The following is a 17,964-nucleotide window of genomic DNA, read 5'->3' on the forward strand; positions in this document are numbered from 1 at the left end:
AGCCCAGCTTGACCATAGTCAAATGACACAGCTAATTCCAAAGCTACCCTTACAGTGTTCAATAATTTACAACCACTATTCATCCAGCTGCTAAAAGCAGTAAACTGACGCGATAACCAATTCCGCCTTCCTCTCTGACGCTCATCTCTCCACGACTTCTTTTTCTCCAGGCGGAAGCGGCTCCTCCGGTCCTCCTCCACTCAGGCAACCGGTATCCTTCATTTCCTCTCTCTTCCTTAATTTTACTCTTTTGGGTTTATTTTTAAGCAAATTTCTCTCTCCCCCTCTCTCTCCCTCTCTGTTTTTGATTCTGCATTGCAGCAAATGGGTAGCTTGATTTTTGTTCTTTTCTCTCATTAATTAATTTCCATGATTCCGAAATGGTTTAAGACCAATTGGGTTTAATAATTCCTGGGTTTTATTTCACTAATTTGTTTACTTGGTTAACCAAGTTACTTTTATTGCAATTTGGTAAAAAAATTATGGAAATTGTTGTGATGATAATGCATGTGAAAACTTGTCTGATAAGTGTTCGATGAATTGCATATGTTTAACTCTTTATTTCTTGCCACTCATATGCACAGGATTAGCCTGAAATGAAATGCTTCTTTGGGATTTGCATGTGGGTTTCTCCAGTCTATATATTTCATGTAGAATTTCATTGTCAGTTTTTTCACTGATGCTTTTCGAAAGACACTGCAACTGTTGCATGCTGAATCTGGGTCCTCAGTCGTTTCCTTTCTTTCGTTTCTCGATCAGATTGTTTTCCTTTGCCATATTAGTGGTTATTAAGACATTCTACATATGAATTCCGTTAATAATGGTGTTCTATGCGAACTACATTGTCATTTCTTGCGCTTCATCTGCTTTGTGTGGGTGAGAGAGATAGGGGTAATCTTCAAGAAGGACTGTATTTGTTAGAGTATGCTATTGGTGAGTTCTTATGTGTGAGTGGGTTGGTTGCGGGGTATGTGGAGAAAGATTGAGTGCTAAGCCACGTAAGTGAAAACATTGGCTGGTCTGGAACAAGGATGGCACCATATTCATTTGTCTCACAGAGAAATAAAACTTTGAAATATTTTCACTGTCACAGTAATTGCTTGATTATATGATCCTACTATATTTGAGCTTGTTGCAGATTCTAAATTTTAATCCCCAGCAGTGATGGATGGCTCGTCTCAGGCGACAGGATCTAATCCTGCCTCAGGGTTAGATTTTAACAATTTTCAAAGTAGGATGGCAAATGATGATCAGCGCTTTCTCTTGTACTTCATTATCGGTACCTACTTTGGGCCTGATCTTAAAGGAGAGAGGCCATCAAAGTCGGTGTTGCAGAGAATAGCTGAGCGACTTCCACCATATACTATTGAGCAACTAGGTGGCTCCCGCCTGAAAATGGCAGAGGTAGAGCAGGTGTACTATTATGTTCTTCGGAAGGCTGACCAATCTGCCATTGCTAAATTACCTTTGTTAAGCCAGTTCTTCCATGGTAGCCTCCGTACCCATAGAGAAGATGCCACAGCCAATTACCCTCAGTTTACAGATCTCTTTCCTCTTCTCCTCCACCCCCATTCACAGTTCAATAACAAAGATGATATCTTTGAGAACATTGTATTTATTCATAACCCAGAAATATATTACATTAAGCCAAAGGATATCGAACGATTTAAGAGGCTTACTGGACTGGAGGATTTTCTTCTGGATAGAGATGCTGCAAAGCTGCATACTGTTCCTGATGGAAGTGTTTTATATAATGTGTTGGAGCAGGAGCCGAAGTCCAATGGTGAGTCACCTCCCGCTAGTTCTTGCCAAAGTTCTAGGGGAACAAAACATTTAGAGGATCTCATGGAATTGAAGGATCCTCTGAAACCTATGCATGTTGAAGCACCTATCAGTACCGTTCCAGATAGTGGTACTCCTATGATGCGTAGTTATATGTCCCCGCACACAAATAAAAAAACCTCTGAGCCTGTGGAGAAACTTGATCGTGCTATGATTTTTCTTCCTTCTCTTCCAACTAAAAAAGAGTTGTCCAATATTGTAGCTGCCACAAGAGATGGATTTGCATTGACTGGGAGTGCGGCAATGGCGAAGGTGGGACCAACGATAGGGCTCATTGACATTGGAGAATGTGATGACTCCTACCTGTTTCGTGTATCTCTTCCTGGAGTGAGAAGAGATGAAAGTAAGTTTCTCTTTACAACTTAGATATCTCTTGTATCTCTCTCATATCGCAGTCACATACTTATCTCTGTGGCCACCTGTATTGCCTCTTTGATACTACCACTTTTATACGTAATCAAATGATGTAGAGCGATGATCCGCAGGGGAATTCAGCTGTGAAGTTGAAAATGAGGGCCAAGTATTGATAAGAGGAGTGACGGTAACAGGCGAGAAGACAGTCCACAGGTACTCTCAGATGTTTGAAATGCAAACACAGAATCTTTGCCCTTCTGGGCAGTTTTCTATCTCGTTTCAGCTACCTGGTCCAGTTAATCCGCAGCAGTTTTCTGGTAATTTTGGGACGGATGGAATTCTGGAGGGAATTGTGATGAAACGAAAAGATGTCAGTAGTAAGTATGCGTAGCTGAAGTTTAGTGAGCCGCTGTATATTTGTTAGGAACACTGACATAAGGAGTTCTGTTCTTGCCAAATTCCGTTGCGTGATATTGTCATTGAATTGATGTCTGCAAAATGTTGCAAGTGCCTCAGCTGCTATCGTCATTAGATCCTCAATGCGCGATATCAACTGAGGCACGGGTAAAATGGCAGCCTAATAAATATTTAACCCTGTAATATGGTAACTAGAGAAAATGGTTGAAAAAATGATGCATGAATTTCCAACTTATTTGGACAATAGGGAGGGACGGAGGATCCAGCGATGTTCTGATCTAATTTAAATTACACGGAGATGAATCCGAATTTGGATGCAAAAGAAGGGAGGGCTAAACCCTACGCCCACCCTTCAACTGACATGGGGGGTTCCAAGTTAAGTTCCGACAGGTCCAAATTATTGCCAATACTGAAAATTTTGAGTATTTCGATCGAACTAGCAAGAGTTTCTAGAATTTCAAAATTACAAAATAAATTGGGAGTGGGTGAGAGAGAGGAACGACAAAGAGAGAGAAGAGCTTATGTGTATGTGAATTGGGCGTTCAACCCTAAATGGGGCACGGCTGAATCTTAAAGGGAAAGTAATCGTGCGGCTAGACTTGTTTTAGGACTCTAAAGAAACAGTTGGAGAGTGTTTGGACCGATTGTCAACGACTTGAGATGCTTTATTGCAGGAATGCCGCACTCGATGATCAACCTTGTTCAACGGGAAGGAAATGAGGCGGCGCATCGTCTTGCTAGGATGGGTCTTAGTAGCTCTTAGGAGTGTATGTGGTTTGAGGAACCTCCAGATTTGATTTAGGTTATATTAGTCAAGGATGGATTGTAATTTATTGTTTCATTGACGTTGATTGTTCATTTGAGGATAGCTTCCAATTTGTTCGGGACATTCTTTTCGTTAGACCGGGTTGAAAGCCCCGGCAAGGTTTTTATCGAGGCCTAGTGAGTACACTATCCTCAAGATGTATGTATTCTTTGTTTACCTAATGAACATCGTACTTTGTTTCCGGAAAAAAAAAACAAAAAACAAAAAATTAATAAGATAAGGTGCACATAAACTGCTTATCTCCTAATAGTGTTACACTCCAACTAGGACTCATCTTCGTTGTGCAATTCCTTATCTTTCAAGTCTCAACTTTAATTCCTCCAGATTTTAGTACATGTTTAACACCTTAATTCCTTGTCTTCCAAGTCTCAACTTTAATTCCTCCAGATTTTAGCACATGATTAACACCTTCTAAACTCAAAAAACGTCTCGCCCATATGCTATCCACGCATGTTATCCAATCCAAGTCCAAAACTGCTTCTAGTTGCTCCATTTGACCTCTAATTGTCAACTTTACCAACTAAACCTACAATAAAACGAAATATAACTTAAATCACTATAACAAATGGAAATTGACTAAGTAAATGAAAACAAATAAGATAACAAGGTCGTATAAGTATGCTCCTGTCAAATTCCCCCACACTTATCTTTTGCTAATCCCCAAGCAAAACAAAGAAAACAAAACAAAAACCTAAACCATCCAACAATTGCCTCAGGGATTTCCAACGAACCATGACATGTAAAAAATCACTACGTAGTCCTTACATAGATTTTAGCCATCTTACTCTTGAGCTTATAATTAACCCCAGCAACCACTCACTAGCTCGCCATTAATCAATTAAATCAACATTTGAAAGTAGTAACACGTCTTAGAGAATTTAACAAATTCCTCACCGGATATCCTCTCTATTGTCATACAGATTTTCTAGCTACACTCTCTATACTAAGTATACGTGAGAAGATTGATGTAAACATGTAGATTAACACTTACATATGTTATAAAAATGAAGGCACTTTCTGGAATTACTAATACTTCGTATATATATGATCTCATAAACTAAATGTCACTTCTTAGAAGCGAGAATCAGGGATCCTATATGCTCATACTAATTTCCAACTCCACATATTCAAACACACAACAATCAAGATAAAAGTTTAAGGGTTGGAACGGGGCTCAGGTATTGGCTAACAATGAAGGGTTAAGGATAAACAAAAGGTCTTAAACAGATAGTAAGCAAAGTAATGAAATCAACACTTAAAATTTAACTTTTTATTGCAGTACCCAACTATGAACACAATAGGAGATCCGATAACCCATTTTCAATTTCATTTGGGCGTTGTAGGGAAACCCTAAAACACCTAGATCAAAATCTAATTTTGGGCAAAACCCTGCTATCGCTACTCATGAATATGCTGATCTAAGAGTAATACTCATTTGAAATAGAAAACGAAAATACAATGGTGATGAATATTTATTTTCGTTGGGTGAGTTTCAATTTTTAGATTTGTGTCTATCTACTATACAGATCTTGAAATTTAAACTCATCTAACAGTGATAAATAAGATGATAAGTATCACTATCACTTGAGGATGGTGAGCAAAAATATTCTCCTAAAATAGTATGGGTACTAATTTACACAAACTTTGTTTTCTCTTCGTACATCCATCCATGTTTAATTCTAACCACTAAATCGAATAATGTAAAGAAAATCAAAGGAAAAAATGAACAAGTGTGCAAGTAGAGAACAAGATTATAAATGAGAAATTAGAGTGAAGTGAACTACATTAGTGAGACGAGTACAAAAGAAAATAGTAATTTAAGAAAGGACAAATTGGTAATTAAAGTAGCACACGGCGCTACTTTGACGCCAAAGTTTCAAATTGGAGGCAAATCCTAACGCGTAACGGTAACATAAGCGGTCTGAGTCTCCTTCTCCTCCTGGGATTCGATGATTTAACCTATAAAAAGGAAAGATTGGAGTTCTTACAAACAATTGCTACTTGCTACTGCCAGAGAGAGAGATATAGAGAGCAGAAAAAACAACTGTCTTCTTCTTCCTTCGATCGTCATTCATTCTTCTGAGTAATTCATTCTTCTCCTTCAATCTCCATCGATTTGATCGCAATACCAATCTGGTTACTTCTAAGAACAAAGCGATGAGGAAGAAACTTACATCTGTTTGGACCCACAATTTTGAGCAAGAACTCGCCTCCGTCGATCGGTGTCTCTGCCGTTTTCCGATCGTCTCGTTCGACACCGAATTTCCGGGGTTTCTCCGCAACACCCCCAGAGGCGCTTCCGAGGGCCTCCGTTACCAAGATCTCGCATTTAACGTCGATTCTCTCAAACTCATCCAACTGGGTATCACCCTGTTCGACGACCGCGGCAACGTCGGCGGTACCTGGGAGTTCAACTTTCGGGGTTTTGACGAGGAAACCGACCCCCATGTTCCAGAATCCATCGCCCTCCTCAAAGCCAATGGCTTGGATCTCGAGAAATTTGGGAAGTTCGGCATCGATTCGGATATTTTTGTGGAGGGTTTCGTTGAGATTTTAAGGGTGCACAGGGGGCGGCTTGTATGGGTGAGCTTCCACGGCCTCTACGACTCGGCCTATGTAATGAAGCTGGTGACGAGGAAGACCATCCCCAGCTCCCCCACTGAGTTCGCAAAGGTGGCAGGTCGTTTGTTCGAGAGGGTCTACGACTTGAAGTTTATGGCCAAGTACTGCCCGGGCCTATTTGGGGGCGAAATTGGGCTCGAAAGGATGGCAACAATCCTCGGAGTGCAGCGTTGCGGGGATGCCCATCAAGCGGGTTCCGACAGTCTGTTGACGGCTGAGTTATTCCTGAAGATGAGGAGTCAATTTGGGTTGAAGCCTGGAATGTACGAGGGATTTCTCTACAGTCTTAGTCCCAAGATTTGTGGTGCTTCTAAGTATCTTTGTTCCTCTGTACACACTGTACACAGAGCTCCTCCTCATTCGGTGATTCTTGTCCCTGCGTTCCCCACAAGACCCGTCATTCTCATCCGCCACCCCTTCTCCCGTGATCAATCATGCCAGAGCCGCCATCATGCCGCCCCAGTTATGCTTTACCGTCATCCTCCTCCCGTGTTTCTGCATCGGCGTCCATGTAGTCCTTTTCCTGCTTTGCCTCAAGCCCTTCCTGAAAACCACATTCACATGTGAATTAATGTTGTTAGAATATATAGTTCATATGATATCCATATTTGTAACACTCTTGTAATTGTCCATACATTGTAATTCATTCATTCATTCATTCGGTTAATGGAATACAAGTTTATTTCAATCAGTTCAATTTTCTTATTTCCATTCCTTTTATTCAACTTGATTGAATAACAAGTGCACATTTACATACAAAACATAATCCATTTACTCTCAGCAGAAACTTGTTTCAACAAATCTTGTATGCGCTATACAGAATCTCAAATGTGAAAGTAAAAGTTTGTGAACAAAACGGTAGCTAGTGCAAATCTGACCTATTCCGAACAAAATGGAGAGACAATAGAGAAAAACAAATCTGTACACCAAGGTCTAAAATTAACAACAGCCAAGCTTTTCGGCTATTTTCTCAACCAGAACATCTTTCCGAAACTTAGTTGTCAGGTTGATTGCTGTGCCGCCAACTGCTTCAGTTCAATTATGTTCTCCTTCTGAAGATCTTCCTCTTTGGATAGACTGCACTCTGAAGGTCCTCCATGCTCCCACCATCAGTTGCAACCTTGTGTGAATCTTCAACCCTAAATCTACATTCAAACCTTTAATCTCTGCAGTAAGTGGGAAAGTACCTTCCATCTTCTTTTATTACTGTGAAACTGAAGCCTCTGTACCTTAATAAATTCCAAGTCATCACCAAAAGTTGTTGCACGAACAATCTCTATTTCTAAAATGATGAAACTGACTTTTATCTCTCATGACAATCTAGCTTTTGATAGCCTTCAAAACAAATTTACAAAAACTATGGCAGTCATCTCATCGCACACCCTCAAATTTTCACCACCCTAACGGGGGTTTCAATTCTTAGATTTATAAGACGATGCAACGGCAAGCTTTTCACTTTGTCAGCATTGCTTCTTTTTCCTCCATGTCCATACCATGAAACATAGAACTGTTATTCGGAATGTAACCCATACTCTTCACTTTTCTCAATAAGGCCTTAAACTTCTTATATATTTCTGCTGACTCTGGCAACCGGTCTCCAACATAGAACATTTGGAAGTTTCCGTTACATTCAACTGAGATGTAGGCAGCTATTTTCTTGACGCCTCTTTTTCACTTCCTCACCTTATCGACAAAGTTCCACCCTCCAGCAGCCACATACATGTTTGACATTAAGACGTGATTGTTGGAAATGTGCCCTAAAACCAATCATATGATGATACTTTATGGACATTTCACATGTTAAACTAATCTAGTTTAATATTAAGGGCAAACATTATTGTTTGAGCCGTCTCATATAAATGTTATATGCTTAAACAATAAGTCCAAGGAATATGTGATTGGAAGAATGTGATCTAAAGAAGTTAGATTCATGAGACCATTCTTTCGTTGACACATCCTAAACGTTCCTGATCATAGGATTGTCAATTGGGCATTGACAGTCCGTTAAGATCAGTACGTGCTATGTCTTCTCTCAGGGAGAGTGACTAGTCTCGAGTCATTGGTGTGTGTGACATCAAGACAAGTACGTAGGTGCTCAATAGAGAATGAGTTCACTGAACACGATCAACGAAGAGTTCTCATATTCATGTCACATGAGAACTCATGGTTGGGATAATGCAAATTAGTCTTTTGACCTGAGGCATCACAGTTGTCTTGTGGTTAGGTCCTTAATCTTTGATTATGTCAAAGTCACTCCATCAGGAGGGTGTCCATGGCATCGTTGGGGTTAAGCCACTTAGCCATGGAGGCAAGTGAATGCGCAACAAGGGATCTCTAACCTTCAAACTGTTTGAGGGAGAATACTCTATGATATGATTAAGAATCTTTGGCCAAAGTATGAATGAGATTTAGGAATGTGTTCCAAATCACATTCAAGGTAATCATATAAGCACAAGACTTACATTGGATAGTAGACATGAATAAACTATCAAACCAAACAATGTGGTCAAGAGTATTGTATTAGAGAAAGACCGTATTGCATTTGTAATCCTAAAACTGCATAGGTTCTCTACCTCTTCTGATTAGCTTGGGTAACCATGACATGCTGCTAGGCATCAACCATGATTTGTGGAAGCCCTAAAAGTGTATTATCACTAACGGGAGAATTGAAAGTAAGTTTCAATTCACAATCGATTTGAAAGAGTTTGAATCACCCACTGCCTCGCTAAAAGGAACCTAATGGATCGTACACCGTGTAAGGTAGAGATTGAAGATTCAACGAAGATGAGTAAGAATAATTAAATGGTTTAATTATTTATGGCAAGGATTAATTAATATGTTAATTAATCAAACGAATAAGTTCGTTAAAGACCTCGGGATAGTTTTGGACCTTAAGGCCCAATGGGCTTCGAACGTCAAGTTCATTGACTTAAGTTATATGACAGCTTAATGAATAATTATTCACAAAGACCCAAATAGCCCAATAAATCCCCTTAGGCCGGCCATTTAGAGGAGGGTAGTGAACTTGGCTTAATTGCAAATTTGCCACTCCATTGTGAGGTGGTATAAAGACATCTTTATAGCCATTTCATCCTTAGGGTTTTCTTAGGAGTAAAGATGAGAACACAAACCTCCCTTTGCTCTCAAAGAGGCCGGCCACCTTGGAGGGATCATCTAGCAATCAAACTCCTCCAAGGTCACTCATTTCTTCTACAATATGCCTTGGTGTGGAGACTTAGAGGTTCTCAATTTTGGGAACTTGGAGAAACCTTTTCATCCATCCAAATCCATGGATCTAAGATGCAAGGAATGAAGGCCCTCTCTTTGGGTGATTAGCCTTTGCTTATGCAAAGAGGAATCTACAAAGGTATTGATTTCTCAACTCACTTTGTTTTGAGTTGAGTCTTGGTTCACCTATCTACTAGGCTTTGAAGTTCATGGGTTAAGTTTTGTTTTTGAGTGCATATAAACATGATTCCGCCTTTTAATTGTTAATTGCATGTTGTTGATGTTGCTCAAATGAACTAGTTTTTCACAAATCTTCCTTCAGTGATATCAACCAATATCAGCAGCTAATTCGAAATGCAAATCAACTGCATGCTGGCCCCAGTACAACATTTTGGTGGATTCTCCAGGCACCCAATATAGCTCCCACCCTCCAGAATCTGGGCAAACTTGATTAAATGACTAAGTAGAACACATTTCAGTTAAACTAATAACTTGATTAAATGACTACGTAAAGAGGGAACAAGAGAGATACCATACAAGCATGCATGGCGTCTCCAGAGAACCCCACAAACAAATGGCTCTAAAGAAACCAGAAAGTCTACGGCTGGAATGGATTTAGCAAACAAAAACTTTGAGCTTTTGCACGACCCAACCGATGGCTCTATGATCGATCCATTGCTTGTAGATCCAGTGTTGGGTTCCAATCACTTTGGTAAAATATGACCCCTGCAAGAAGACAAAGCATCTAAATAGATGGATGAACTATTAAGTCTAGTACGTAATTACACGAGTTGAGAAAAGAAAGCTCATATGATAATGAAGTCCCTACCGTTGCTGCAAATCTGTAACCATGTCTCGCCTCCATTATCCATCAAGTCGTTGTAGGTATTTACATTTCCTCGACTGCACATCTAGAGTTATCAACAAGAGAAAAGAGGTAAACAGTTGGGATCCAAGTAGTAATACTATATGGTGCCGTGCGGTGAAGGTTTCCAAAAGGATGAAATAACTCAGTTAACATTAGCATAACCAGAACATCTAATGCAAGTTTTTCACAACATATTTCTTCACTCAATCAACAGATAGAAAAATAAAAGGCTCCAACCAACCTAAATAAGCATTTGATTTTCTTAACATCCGCACATAAACAAGGCATCACCACCGTATTCTTGAGTTTGCTCTGCCAAAATTCCCACATTTTGCTATTCGAATTATTACTCAAATTTAACACTTCCAATGGCACTTACACCTTCTACGACACGACAGTATGCTATGCTTGTCGAGTACTTCATCTGTGGCTAAGCCGGCACTGAATCGAATCGGGGGAGACCCGGTTGAAGGCGGAGACAACACGTCCCTTCAAATAGACCCAACATTTCAAATAGACGTTTTATCTCAAAAATAATTATTCCCCTTCATAAAAAAATTTTATGGGTTAAATTTTTAGCCCGATTATAAAAGTGAATTTAGAATAATTTTTTTCTTAAAGTAATTTTTTTTAAATGAAAAATTATGTAGATTATTCTAAATTAATTTTATGAATATTTTAACCTAAAAATATTTAGATTCCAATAAATATTAAAAATCATTAAATCGGCATCATAAAACTCGTGCAACACTATAAAAGAATATGAAACACATAAAATAAATTTTTTAATTACTTTAGCCGTTGGATTTAAATTTGAACTGTTAGATTTTTTTTTTTATCATTGAATCATATTTGCCTCAAGAGTTAGAGCAAGTTGGTGTAAGTTGGGGTAAGTTGTCACATCCCGGCCCGGGGCAGAACCACTTCCCGGGCCGGGATGTGACATTTGGTATCAGAGCCTAACCCTGGTTGCGTGGTGTGCCGACGAGGACGTCGGGCCCCTAAGGGGGGTGGATTGTGACATCCCACATTGTCCAGGGGAGTGATCCTTAAGTGTATATTCTCATCCCTACCTAGCACGAGGCCTTTTGGGAGCTCACTGGCTTCGGGTTCCGTAGGAACTTCGAAGTTAAGCGAGAAAGGGGCTAGAGCAATCCCAGGATGGGTGACCCATCGGGAGGTTGCTCGTGAGTTCCCAAAAACAAAACCGTGAGGGAATGGTAAGCCCAAAGCGGACAATATCGTGCTACGGTGGTGGAGCGGGCCCGGGAAGTCGTTCCGCCCAGGGCCGGGATGTGACAATTTGGTATCAGAGCCTAAACCTGGCTGTGGTGTGCCGACGAGGACGTCGGGCCCCTAAGGGGGGTGGATTGTAACATCCCACATCGCCCAGGGGAGTGATCCTTAAATGTATATTCTCATCCCTACCTAGCACGAGGCCTTTTGGGAGCTCACTGGCTTCGGGTTCTATAGGAACTCCGAAGTTAAGCGAGAAAGGGGCTAGAGCAATCCCATGATGGGTGACCCACTGGGAAGTTGCTGGTGAGTTCCCAAAAACAAAACCGTGAGGGAATGGTAAGCCCAAAGCGGACAATATCGTGCTACGGTAGTGGAGTCGGGCTCGGGAAGTGGTCCCGCCCGGGCTGGGATGTGACAATTTGGTATCAGAGCCTAACCCTGGTCACGTGGTGTGCCGACGAGGACGTCGGGCCCCTAAGGGGGGTGGATTGTGACATCCCACATCGCCCAGGGGAGTGATCCTTAAGTGTATATTCCCATCCCTACCTAGCACGAGGCCTTTTGGGAGCTCATTGGCTTCGGGTTCCGTAGGAACTTCGAAGTTAAGCGAGAAAGGGGCTAGAGCAATCCCAGGATGGGTGACCCATCGGGAGGTTGCTGGTGAGTTCCCAAAAACAAAACCGTGAGGGAATGGTAAGCCCAAAGCGGACAATATCGTGCTACGGTGGTGGAGCGGGCCCGGGAAGTCGTTCTGCCCCAGGCCGGGATGTGACAGATACCAATTTGTCACATCCCGGCCCGGGGCGGATCACTTCCCGGGCCCGCTCCACCACCGTAGCACGATATTGTCCGCTTTGGGCTTACCATTCCCTCACGGTTTTGTTTTTGGGAACTCACCAGCAACTTCCCAGTGGGTCACCCATCATGGGATTGCTCTAGCCCCCTTCTCGTTTAACTTCAGAGTTCCTACGGAACCCGAAGCCAGTGAGCTCCCAAAAGGCCTCGTGCTAGGTAGAGATGTGAAATTTGGTATCAAAGCCTAAACCTGGCTGTGGTGTGCCGACGAGGATGTCGGGCCCCTAAGGGGGGTGGATTGTAACATCTCACATCGCCCAGGGGAGTGATCCTTAAATGTATATTCTCATCCCTACCTAGCACGAGGCCTTTTGGGAGCTCACTGGCTTCGGGTTCCCTAGGAACTCCGAAGTTAAGCAAGAAAGGGGCTAGAGCAATCCCATGATGGGTGACCCACTGGGAAGTTGCTGGTGAGTTCCCAAAAACAAAACCGTGAGGGAATGGTAAGCCCAAAGCGGACAATATCGTGCTACGGTAGTGGAGTCGGGCTCGGGAAGTGGTCCCGCCCGGGCCGGGATGTGACATAAGTTGTCTAAGACTAAAATAACAAAAAATAGCTTAATTTTGCAAATCATTTTGGCATATTTCTTTATCAAATTTAAGGTATTTTCATATTTTTTTTGTTCTTATTTAAGAGAATTTTCATACCAAAATGGTTGATGGTGGACAAACTCATGTCTATTGATTTCAAATCTGAAGAACCAAAATAAAGAAGTATGTCAACGTTGAAAACTATTTAAATTAGAAAGCCTTTCAAATATTATAAATATTGAGTAATATACTTATATTAAATTATTGTTCAAGTATTAATTAATATACTTGATCATACATTGCAAATTTAAGCTTAAAATTTGGTCTATTAAAGATATTACGTTACATTATTGACGTAAGATGTTACAATTGCCACGCGTCAATACTTGTTTTGGAACATGAATTGTCAGAGCAGCCGTGGCTAATGCTTGCTTGCCACGTTTGCATGTTCCTTCCACCTACGAGTCGCCGTCCAACAACAATACGCAAGCCAACGTTGCTTATTCGAATACTCAAGTAAAATAAATAAAAAACTGAAGAAAAAAAAAATGTAATTTCCATTTTACTACTAAGTTTCTCATTTTTTGACTTTCTGAACTCATATTATTTTTATTTCATTTTTGTCTTGAACTATAACTTTTCTTACTATTTTATGCTTTAGTCGGTCTGACCAGTAATCTGTTTATTAATTACTAACGTGATAGGAATTTTGTTACCTCATGAGTACTTGAAAAACTGCGATTTATAAAGTATAAAAGTGAGCCAAAAAAATTAACAAGAATTTTATTATGAATAAATTAAGCACCCTAATAAAATAAAACATTCAAAATATCATAAAGTGCCCTTATAAAATTTTAGAAATACAAATTGAACCAAAAAGAGTTAAATTAATTCACCACTTTTTAATTTTGAATGGATTTTAAACTTTAGGAAAGAAAAAAAAAATTCAACGTTAGTGGGTGTTTATGTTTCATGTTTTTTTTTTTTTGGGAATAATTTTTAATAAAAATATAAATTAGCTATTTAAATAAAAATAAATAAAACAAAACATAATCTAATATAAAAAGACTAATACCAAACGCTTATGTGCGTGTGTAAGGGGCTAATAAAATAATAAAGCAAGAAAGATGTAAAATTAAAAAAAGGAAAGAAAAGAAAAAGCCAAAGACCAAGAGTGCAGAAATAATAACAACTTTCCATTGAAGCTCAGAGCAGAGCTTCTTCTCCAAACAAATCCAATCCAAGGCTTCCAAGCACCTGTTCCACCAAACAAAATCTCTCCTCCTCCTTCAACCCATTTGAGCAATGTCTTCAAAGAAGCAAGCCATTTTCATATCTTCCCTCATAATCCTCTGGTACTCATCAAACATCGGCGTCCTCCTACTCAACAAGTTCTTACTCTCCAACTATGGCTTTCGATTCCCAATCTTCCTCACAATGTGCCACATGGCCGCCTGTGCAGTTCTCAGCTACCTCTCCATCGTCTTCCTCAAGATTGTGCCTCTCCAGACCATCAAATCTCGGTCCCAGTTCCTCAAGATTGCCACTTTGAGCGTTGTCTTTTGTGGGTCGGTCGTGGGTGGGAATATCTCTCTCAGGTACCTTGCTGTTTCTTTCAATCAGGCTGTCGGTGCAACGACGCCGTTTTTCACCGCCCTGTTTGCGTATTTGGCGACCTTGAAGAGGGAGGCCTGGGTTACCTATGCTGCTCTTGTGCCTGTTGTTGCTGGGGTGGTGATTGCCAGTGGGGTAATGCTTTTTTTGTTAATTGGATCATGAATTTTAATCGCTATTTAATTGTTTAGCATTGGTTTTTATTTGCTTCTGCATAAGCTCGTTTTTCGGATTATTTTGATTTGGTCTCTGTACAATGCTGTTAATTTCCCGGGTTTATCTTGCTGTGAATTTGGTACGAGATTTATTGATTTACCTAGTTTAATTAGTTTTCGGTCGAAAATGTAGTTAAGATATGATACTTGCTGATCCAGATCTGAATTTCAGCCACCGGGAGTAACCAGCGATGCATTGTTCTAGATATTCTATCTGGTTTAAACTTGAAACCGGAAATACATTTGGCTCAAGATTTTGGTATAGACAGATTACAAATATCGGAGAAGCACCATTCTCTTAAAACAGTGTCACTTGTAGTTGTAATTGATAATGGACAATGCAACCTTTATCGTGGCAGAAGTAAGCAATTCGAGAAATGAGGGGTCATTCATATCCAAAACCATGCATGGATATTGTTGTTATCATGCGAGGCTGGTGTTTAAAGTTTGTGTTGGCATATGATATATGTATCTAATGAATTTTAAGAATGTAACAGCCTGTTTTTTCGGTTTACTGTTCTGGCTTATATTGTATTCTGTGTTTTCACTTTTTATATCAGCAATGTGCTTTGATTCCAATTTTAATGGAATGATGGAAATTTCTCGGTTGGTGGCAGGGCGAGCCAAGTTTTCACTTCTTTGGGTTTGTTATGTGCATTAGTGCAACTGCTGCAAGGGCCTTTAAGTCTGTTCTTCAGGGTATCCTACTTTCTTCCGAAGGGTAAAACTTTAAAGCTTTTCACTGTATAATCTGTCATCTGAACTCTTTTATATTTAACCTTATATATTTGGACGGTTTCTGATTATTAACCTTTACCACCTGAGAATCTTTAAGAAGGGATTAAATCTCACTCTTTTCATAGTAAGGAAATTTTTTTGAAAAGTTAAGGCATGATAACTTAGTATAAATAACATTCACAACTAAAAATAATAGTTTAACTATTAATGCAATTATTTCTTAGTTTATACCCAGAACTGTGCTGGTTGTAGGGAAGGAAGTAAATACCGTGGATTGGTTAAACTCTAATAACATATGGAGGCTGATCTCAGAATGTGTTAGAATCCTACTGTTGTGCTTAAAATACTTTATTATTACCTATTTTCTCTTCACAAAAGATTCAAGCAAGGGATGAGATAATGGAGATTTCTATAATTTCATCACGCACAGCCATTTTCTTGGTTACCTTGAACCCCGAAGAGTCCTGAAACTCATATTTCATTTGGAAAATTCACCATTGTGGACGATTCAATCATCAGAAGAAAGAGAGAGCTCAAAAGGGCCATTTTCAGGATACAGGGGCTTACGTGTCTTCTTTCCTTGTGTGAATGCTACACCCTGTGCCGTAGTTACAGATATTTCAGATTTGTAGGAATCATGTAAAATCATTTCTTTGTGGACGGACATAAATATATGTGTCCAAAGAGATTCTGGTTAGACTGAAATAAATAACTAATTGCACGCTGTTAGACCTATTTTACAATTAGGACTGAGGGCTAGACCACCTCAAGCGTGAATTTTTCTTCTTAGGTAAAGAAAGCAATGAGTGTTTGAATATTGACCATTAAGTGTTGTATTCCTAATTGCTTATTTAATTTCGTTACTTACCAGTTACTAGAGCCTACACATACGTGTTAGATACATTCTCTTTAAGATTGAAGGCAGTTATCTATTTCTTAATTGTAAACTTTTTCTTTGAGATGCATTTAGATATGATCCCCTTGCTTTATTTGATTGGCAATCAACGGACACACTGCAATCAAAACTATAATTTTCCAAATAGTTGTGATATATGTTCAGTTTGTAGGTTTCTCAGTTTTGTTCCATCTTTATCTCAAGCCAAATTAAATCACTATTTTCTTGCTGTGGTGTTTTCTTACTACTTGTTCTGTTTATGTCTTAACACTGAACAGGGAGAAGTTGAACTCAATGAATTTGCTGCTGTACATGTCTCCGATTGCTGTTCTAGTGTTGTTGCCTGCTGCACTTATAATGGAGCCCAATGTCGTAGATGCCACTCTGTCACTTGGAAGGGAGCATAAATTCATGTGGTTACTTCTTTTGATTAATTCAGTGATGGCATATTCTGCTAATTTGTCAAATTTTTTGGTGACCAAACATACAAGTGCATTAACGCTTCAGGTTTGGACTTCCTTCACCTTGTTTTTCCTAATTCATATTGCCCAATCTAATTATTTCTCGAATTAATATGTTGATTGCTCTAATTTAGTAGATAGAAACCAACACACACCATTAATCAGGTTGGTTTTTCGTTTCTCTTGAATGTATGGTCCAGGTTGACAGTCTAGCAGCATAAGAACATTGCTCGATTTATGAATTATGACCAAATTCCTCGTTTTCAAATAAAATGCAAACATTCACCCTAGAAGCTACTCCACAGTTCAGAACGGTCTATATTGTAGGTCCTTCAAGGGAAATCTTCACAAAAAATCCACTAAATTAGAATTGTATTTTAGTGTAGGAAAACACTGACTACCCCAAAACCGAGCAATCAAAACACAAAATCCAACTCGTTGTGTGATTGTACACCCATAAAGTGTCAACTCTATTGGGAATAGGATCAAAACATTGATTAAACTGCTGCCGGTCGAAGCTAGTTATGACTGTAAGCTCGAAGTGTAAAAGGCCAGTCGAATGGCAACTGTGTTTGCACATAATCATAAGTCTTAAATGCAGTACAAACACATTTCGAATGCAGCTGAATCAATTTTTTGTAGGTGAACAACATGTTTATTTATTTTTGGCTCGTTCTTGGACTCGTATAATTTTGTTTTATGGTAATTATTTTACAATCAGGTATTAGGCAATGCAAAAGGCGCAGTGGCTGTTGTTATCTCAATTCTTTTATTCAAGAACCCCGTGACTGCTATCGGCATTGGCGGTTACATGATAACTGTTATGGGAGTCGTTGCCTATGGAGAAGCAAAACGGAGGCTCAGATAAGTGATCCTTGACATTTACCAAATTCTTTGTTTTTGAAGGCTTAAGTATTTTGTTAGTGAGATTATGTGCACGTAGATTCTTAGCGAATATTGTTTTAGCAGAGAGAGAGAGAGAGAGAGAGAGAGAGAGAGAGAGAGAGAGAGAGAGAGAGAGAGAGAGAATTCATTGTGATGGTGTATTAGAGAAAGAAAGAGAATCCATTGTGGTGGTGTATTATTATGTATACAAGCAACTCCTTTTGTACCAGATTCAATCCTAATTATTCATAGAGCTAATGTATTTCCGGTCTCTCCGGTTCATTCCAAGTAAAACTCTTCGAACTGCGTTGGTTATTACCTCACGTCGCTTGAAAGGTAAGTTTTTTGAGTTTTGATGATTTCAAGTTACATGA

The 17,964-nt window shown here is 39.6% G+C and overlaps 3 protein-coding genes and 1 long non-coding RNA gene across 6 annotated transcripts; 3 read left to right on the forward strand and 1 right to left on the reverse strand.

Annotated features, from left to right (window-relative positions):
• The first annotated feature begins 83 nt into the window (after positions 1 to 83).
• Positions 84 to 2,857, forward strand: LOC137746090 (increased DNA methylation 2). Of its 3 annotated transcripts, none has more exons than XM_068486155.2 (3): positions 84 to 211; positions 1,139 to 2,185; positions 2,328 to 2,857. In XM_068486155.2, the coding sequence occupies exons 2-3, from the start codon at positions 1,165 to 1,167 to the stop codon at positions 2,585 to 2,587; spliced, it is 1,281 nt and encodes a 426-aa protein (XP_068342256.2). In that variant the 5' UTR covers positions 84 to 211; positions 1,139 to 1,164; the 3' UTR covers positions 2,588 to 2,857. The 3 variants fall into 3 exon arrangements, with proteins under 3 accessions (XP_068342256.2, XP_088538274.1, XP_088538273.1); XM_088682148.1 differs by having other exon boundaries at positions 2,313 to 2,451; XM_088682147.1 differs by having other exon boundaries at positions 100 to 211; positions 1,163 to 2,185.
• A 2,377-nt stretch (positions 2,858 to 5,234) lies between these two features.
• Positions 5,235 to 7,158, forward strand: LOC137744479 (putative CCR4-associated factor 1 homolog 8). Its single transcript, XM_068484283.2, has one exon. The coding sequence runs from the start codon at positions 5,597 to 5,599 to the stop codon at positions 6,626 to 6,628; it is 1,032 nt and encodes a 343-aa protein (XP_068340384.1). The 5' UTR covers positions 5,235 to 5,596; the 3' UTR covers positions 6,629 to 7,158.
• A 2,668-nt stretch (positions 7,159 to 9,826) lies between these two features.
• On the reverse strand, positions 9,827 to 10,621 carry LOC148692435 (uncharacterized). The gene is made up of 3 exons (XR_015953994.1): positions 10,399 to 10,621; positions 10,119 to 10,200; positions 9,827 to 10,015 (listed from the first exon to the last, which is right to left on the reverse strand). It is a non-coding gene; the product is annotated as an uncharacterized LOC148692435 (long non-coding RNA).
• A 3,322-nt stretch (positions 10,622 to 13,943) lies between these two features.
• LOC137744670 (UDP-URONIC ACID TRANSPORTER 1) lies at positions 13,944 to 17,861 on the forward strand. The gene is made up of 4 exons (XM_068484437.2): positions 13,944 to 14,531; positions 15,229 to 15,332; positions 16,523 to 16,751; positions 17,427 to 17,861. The coding sequence occupies exons 1-4, from the start codon at positions 14,088 to 14,090 to the stop codon at positions 17,571 to 17,573; spliced, it is 924 nt and encodes a 307-aa protein (XP_068340538.1). The 5' UTR covers positions 13,944 to 14,087; the 3' UTR covers positions 17,574 to 17,861.
• The last annotated feature ends 103 nt before the right edge of the window (positions 17,862 to 17,964 follow it).

Source organism: Pyrus communis, chromosome 12 (genome assembly GCF_041283825.1).
Source record: "Pyrus communis isolate YQ-2024b chromosome 12, ASM4128382v1, whole genome shotgun sequence".
NCBI classification, from domain to species: Eukaryota; Viridiplantae; Streptophyta; class Magnoliopsida; order Rosales; family Rosaceae; genus Pyrus; species Pyrus communis.

What these genes read in the sequence shown, in the direction of transcription:
- LOC137746090 (XM_068486155.2), top strand. Translation starts at nt 1,165, where the DNA reads ATGGATGGCTCGTCTCAGGCGACAGGATCTAATCCTGCCTCAGGGTTA. An exon ending in TGGAGTGAGAAGAGATGAAA is followed by an intron (nt 2,186 to 2,327) that starts GTAAGTTTCTCT and finishes GATGATCCGCAG; the next exon opens with GGGAATTCAGCTGTGAAGTT.
- LOC137744479 (XM_068484283.2), top strand. Translation starts at nt 5,597, where the DNA reads ATGAGGAAGAAACTTACATCTGTTTGGACCCACAATTTTGAGCAAGAA.
- LOC137744670 (XM_068484437.2), top strand. Translation starts at nt 14,088, where the DNA reads ATGTCTTCAAAGAAGCAAGCCATTTTCATATCTTCCCTCATAATCCTC. An exon ending in GGGTGGTGATTGCCAGTGGG is followed by an intron (nt 14,532 to 15,228) that starts GTAATGCTTTTT and finishes GGTTGGTGGCAG; the next exon opens with GGCGAGCCAAGTTTTCACTT. An exon ending in CAAGTGCATTAACGCTTCAG is followed by an intron (nt 16,752 to 17,426) that starts GTTTGGACTTCC and finishes TTTTACAATCAG; the next exon opens with GTATTAGGCAATGCAAAAGG.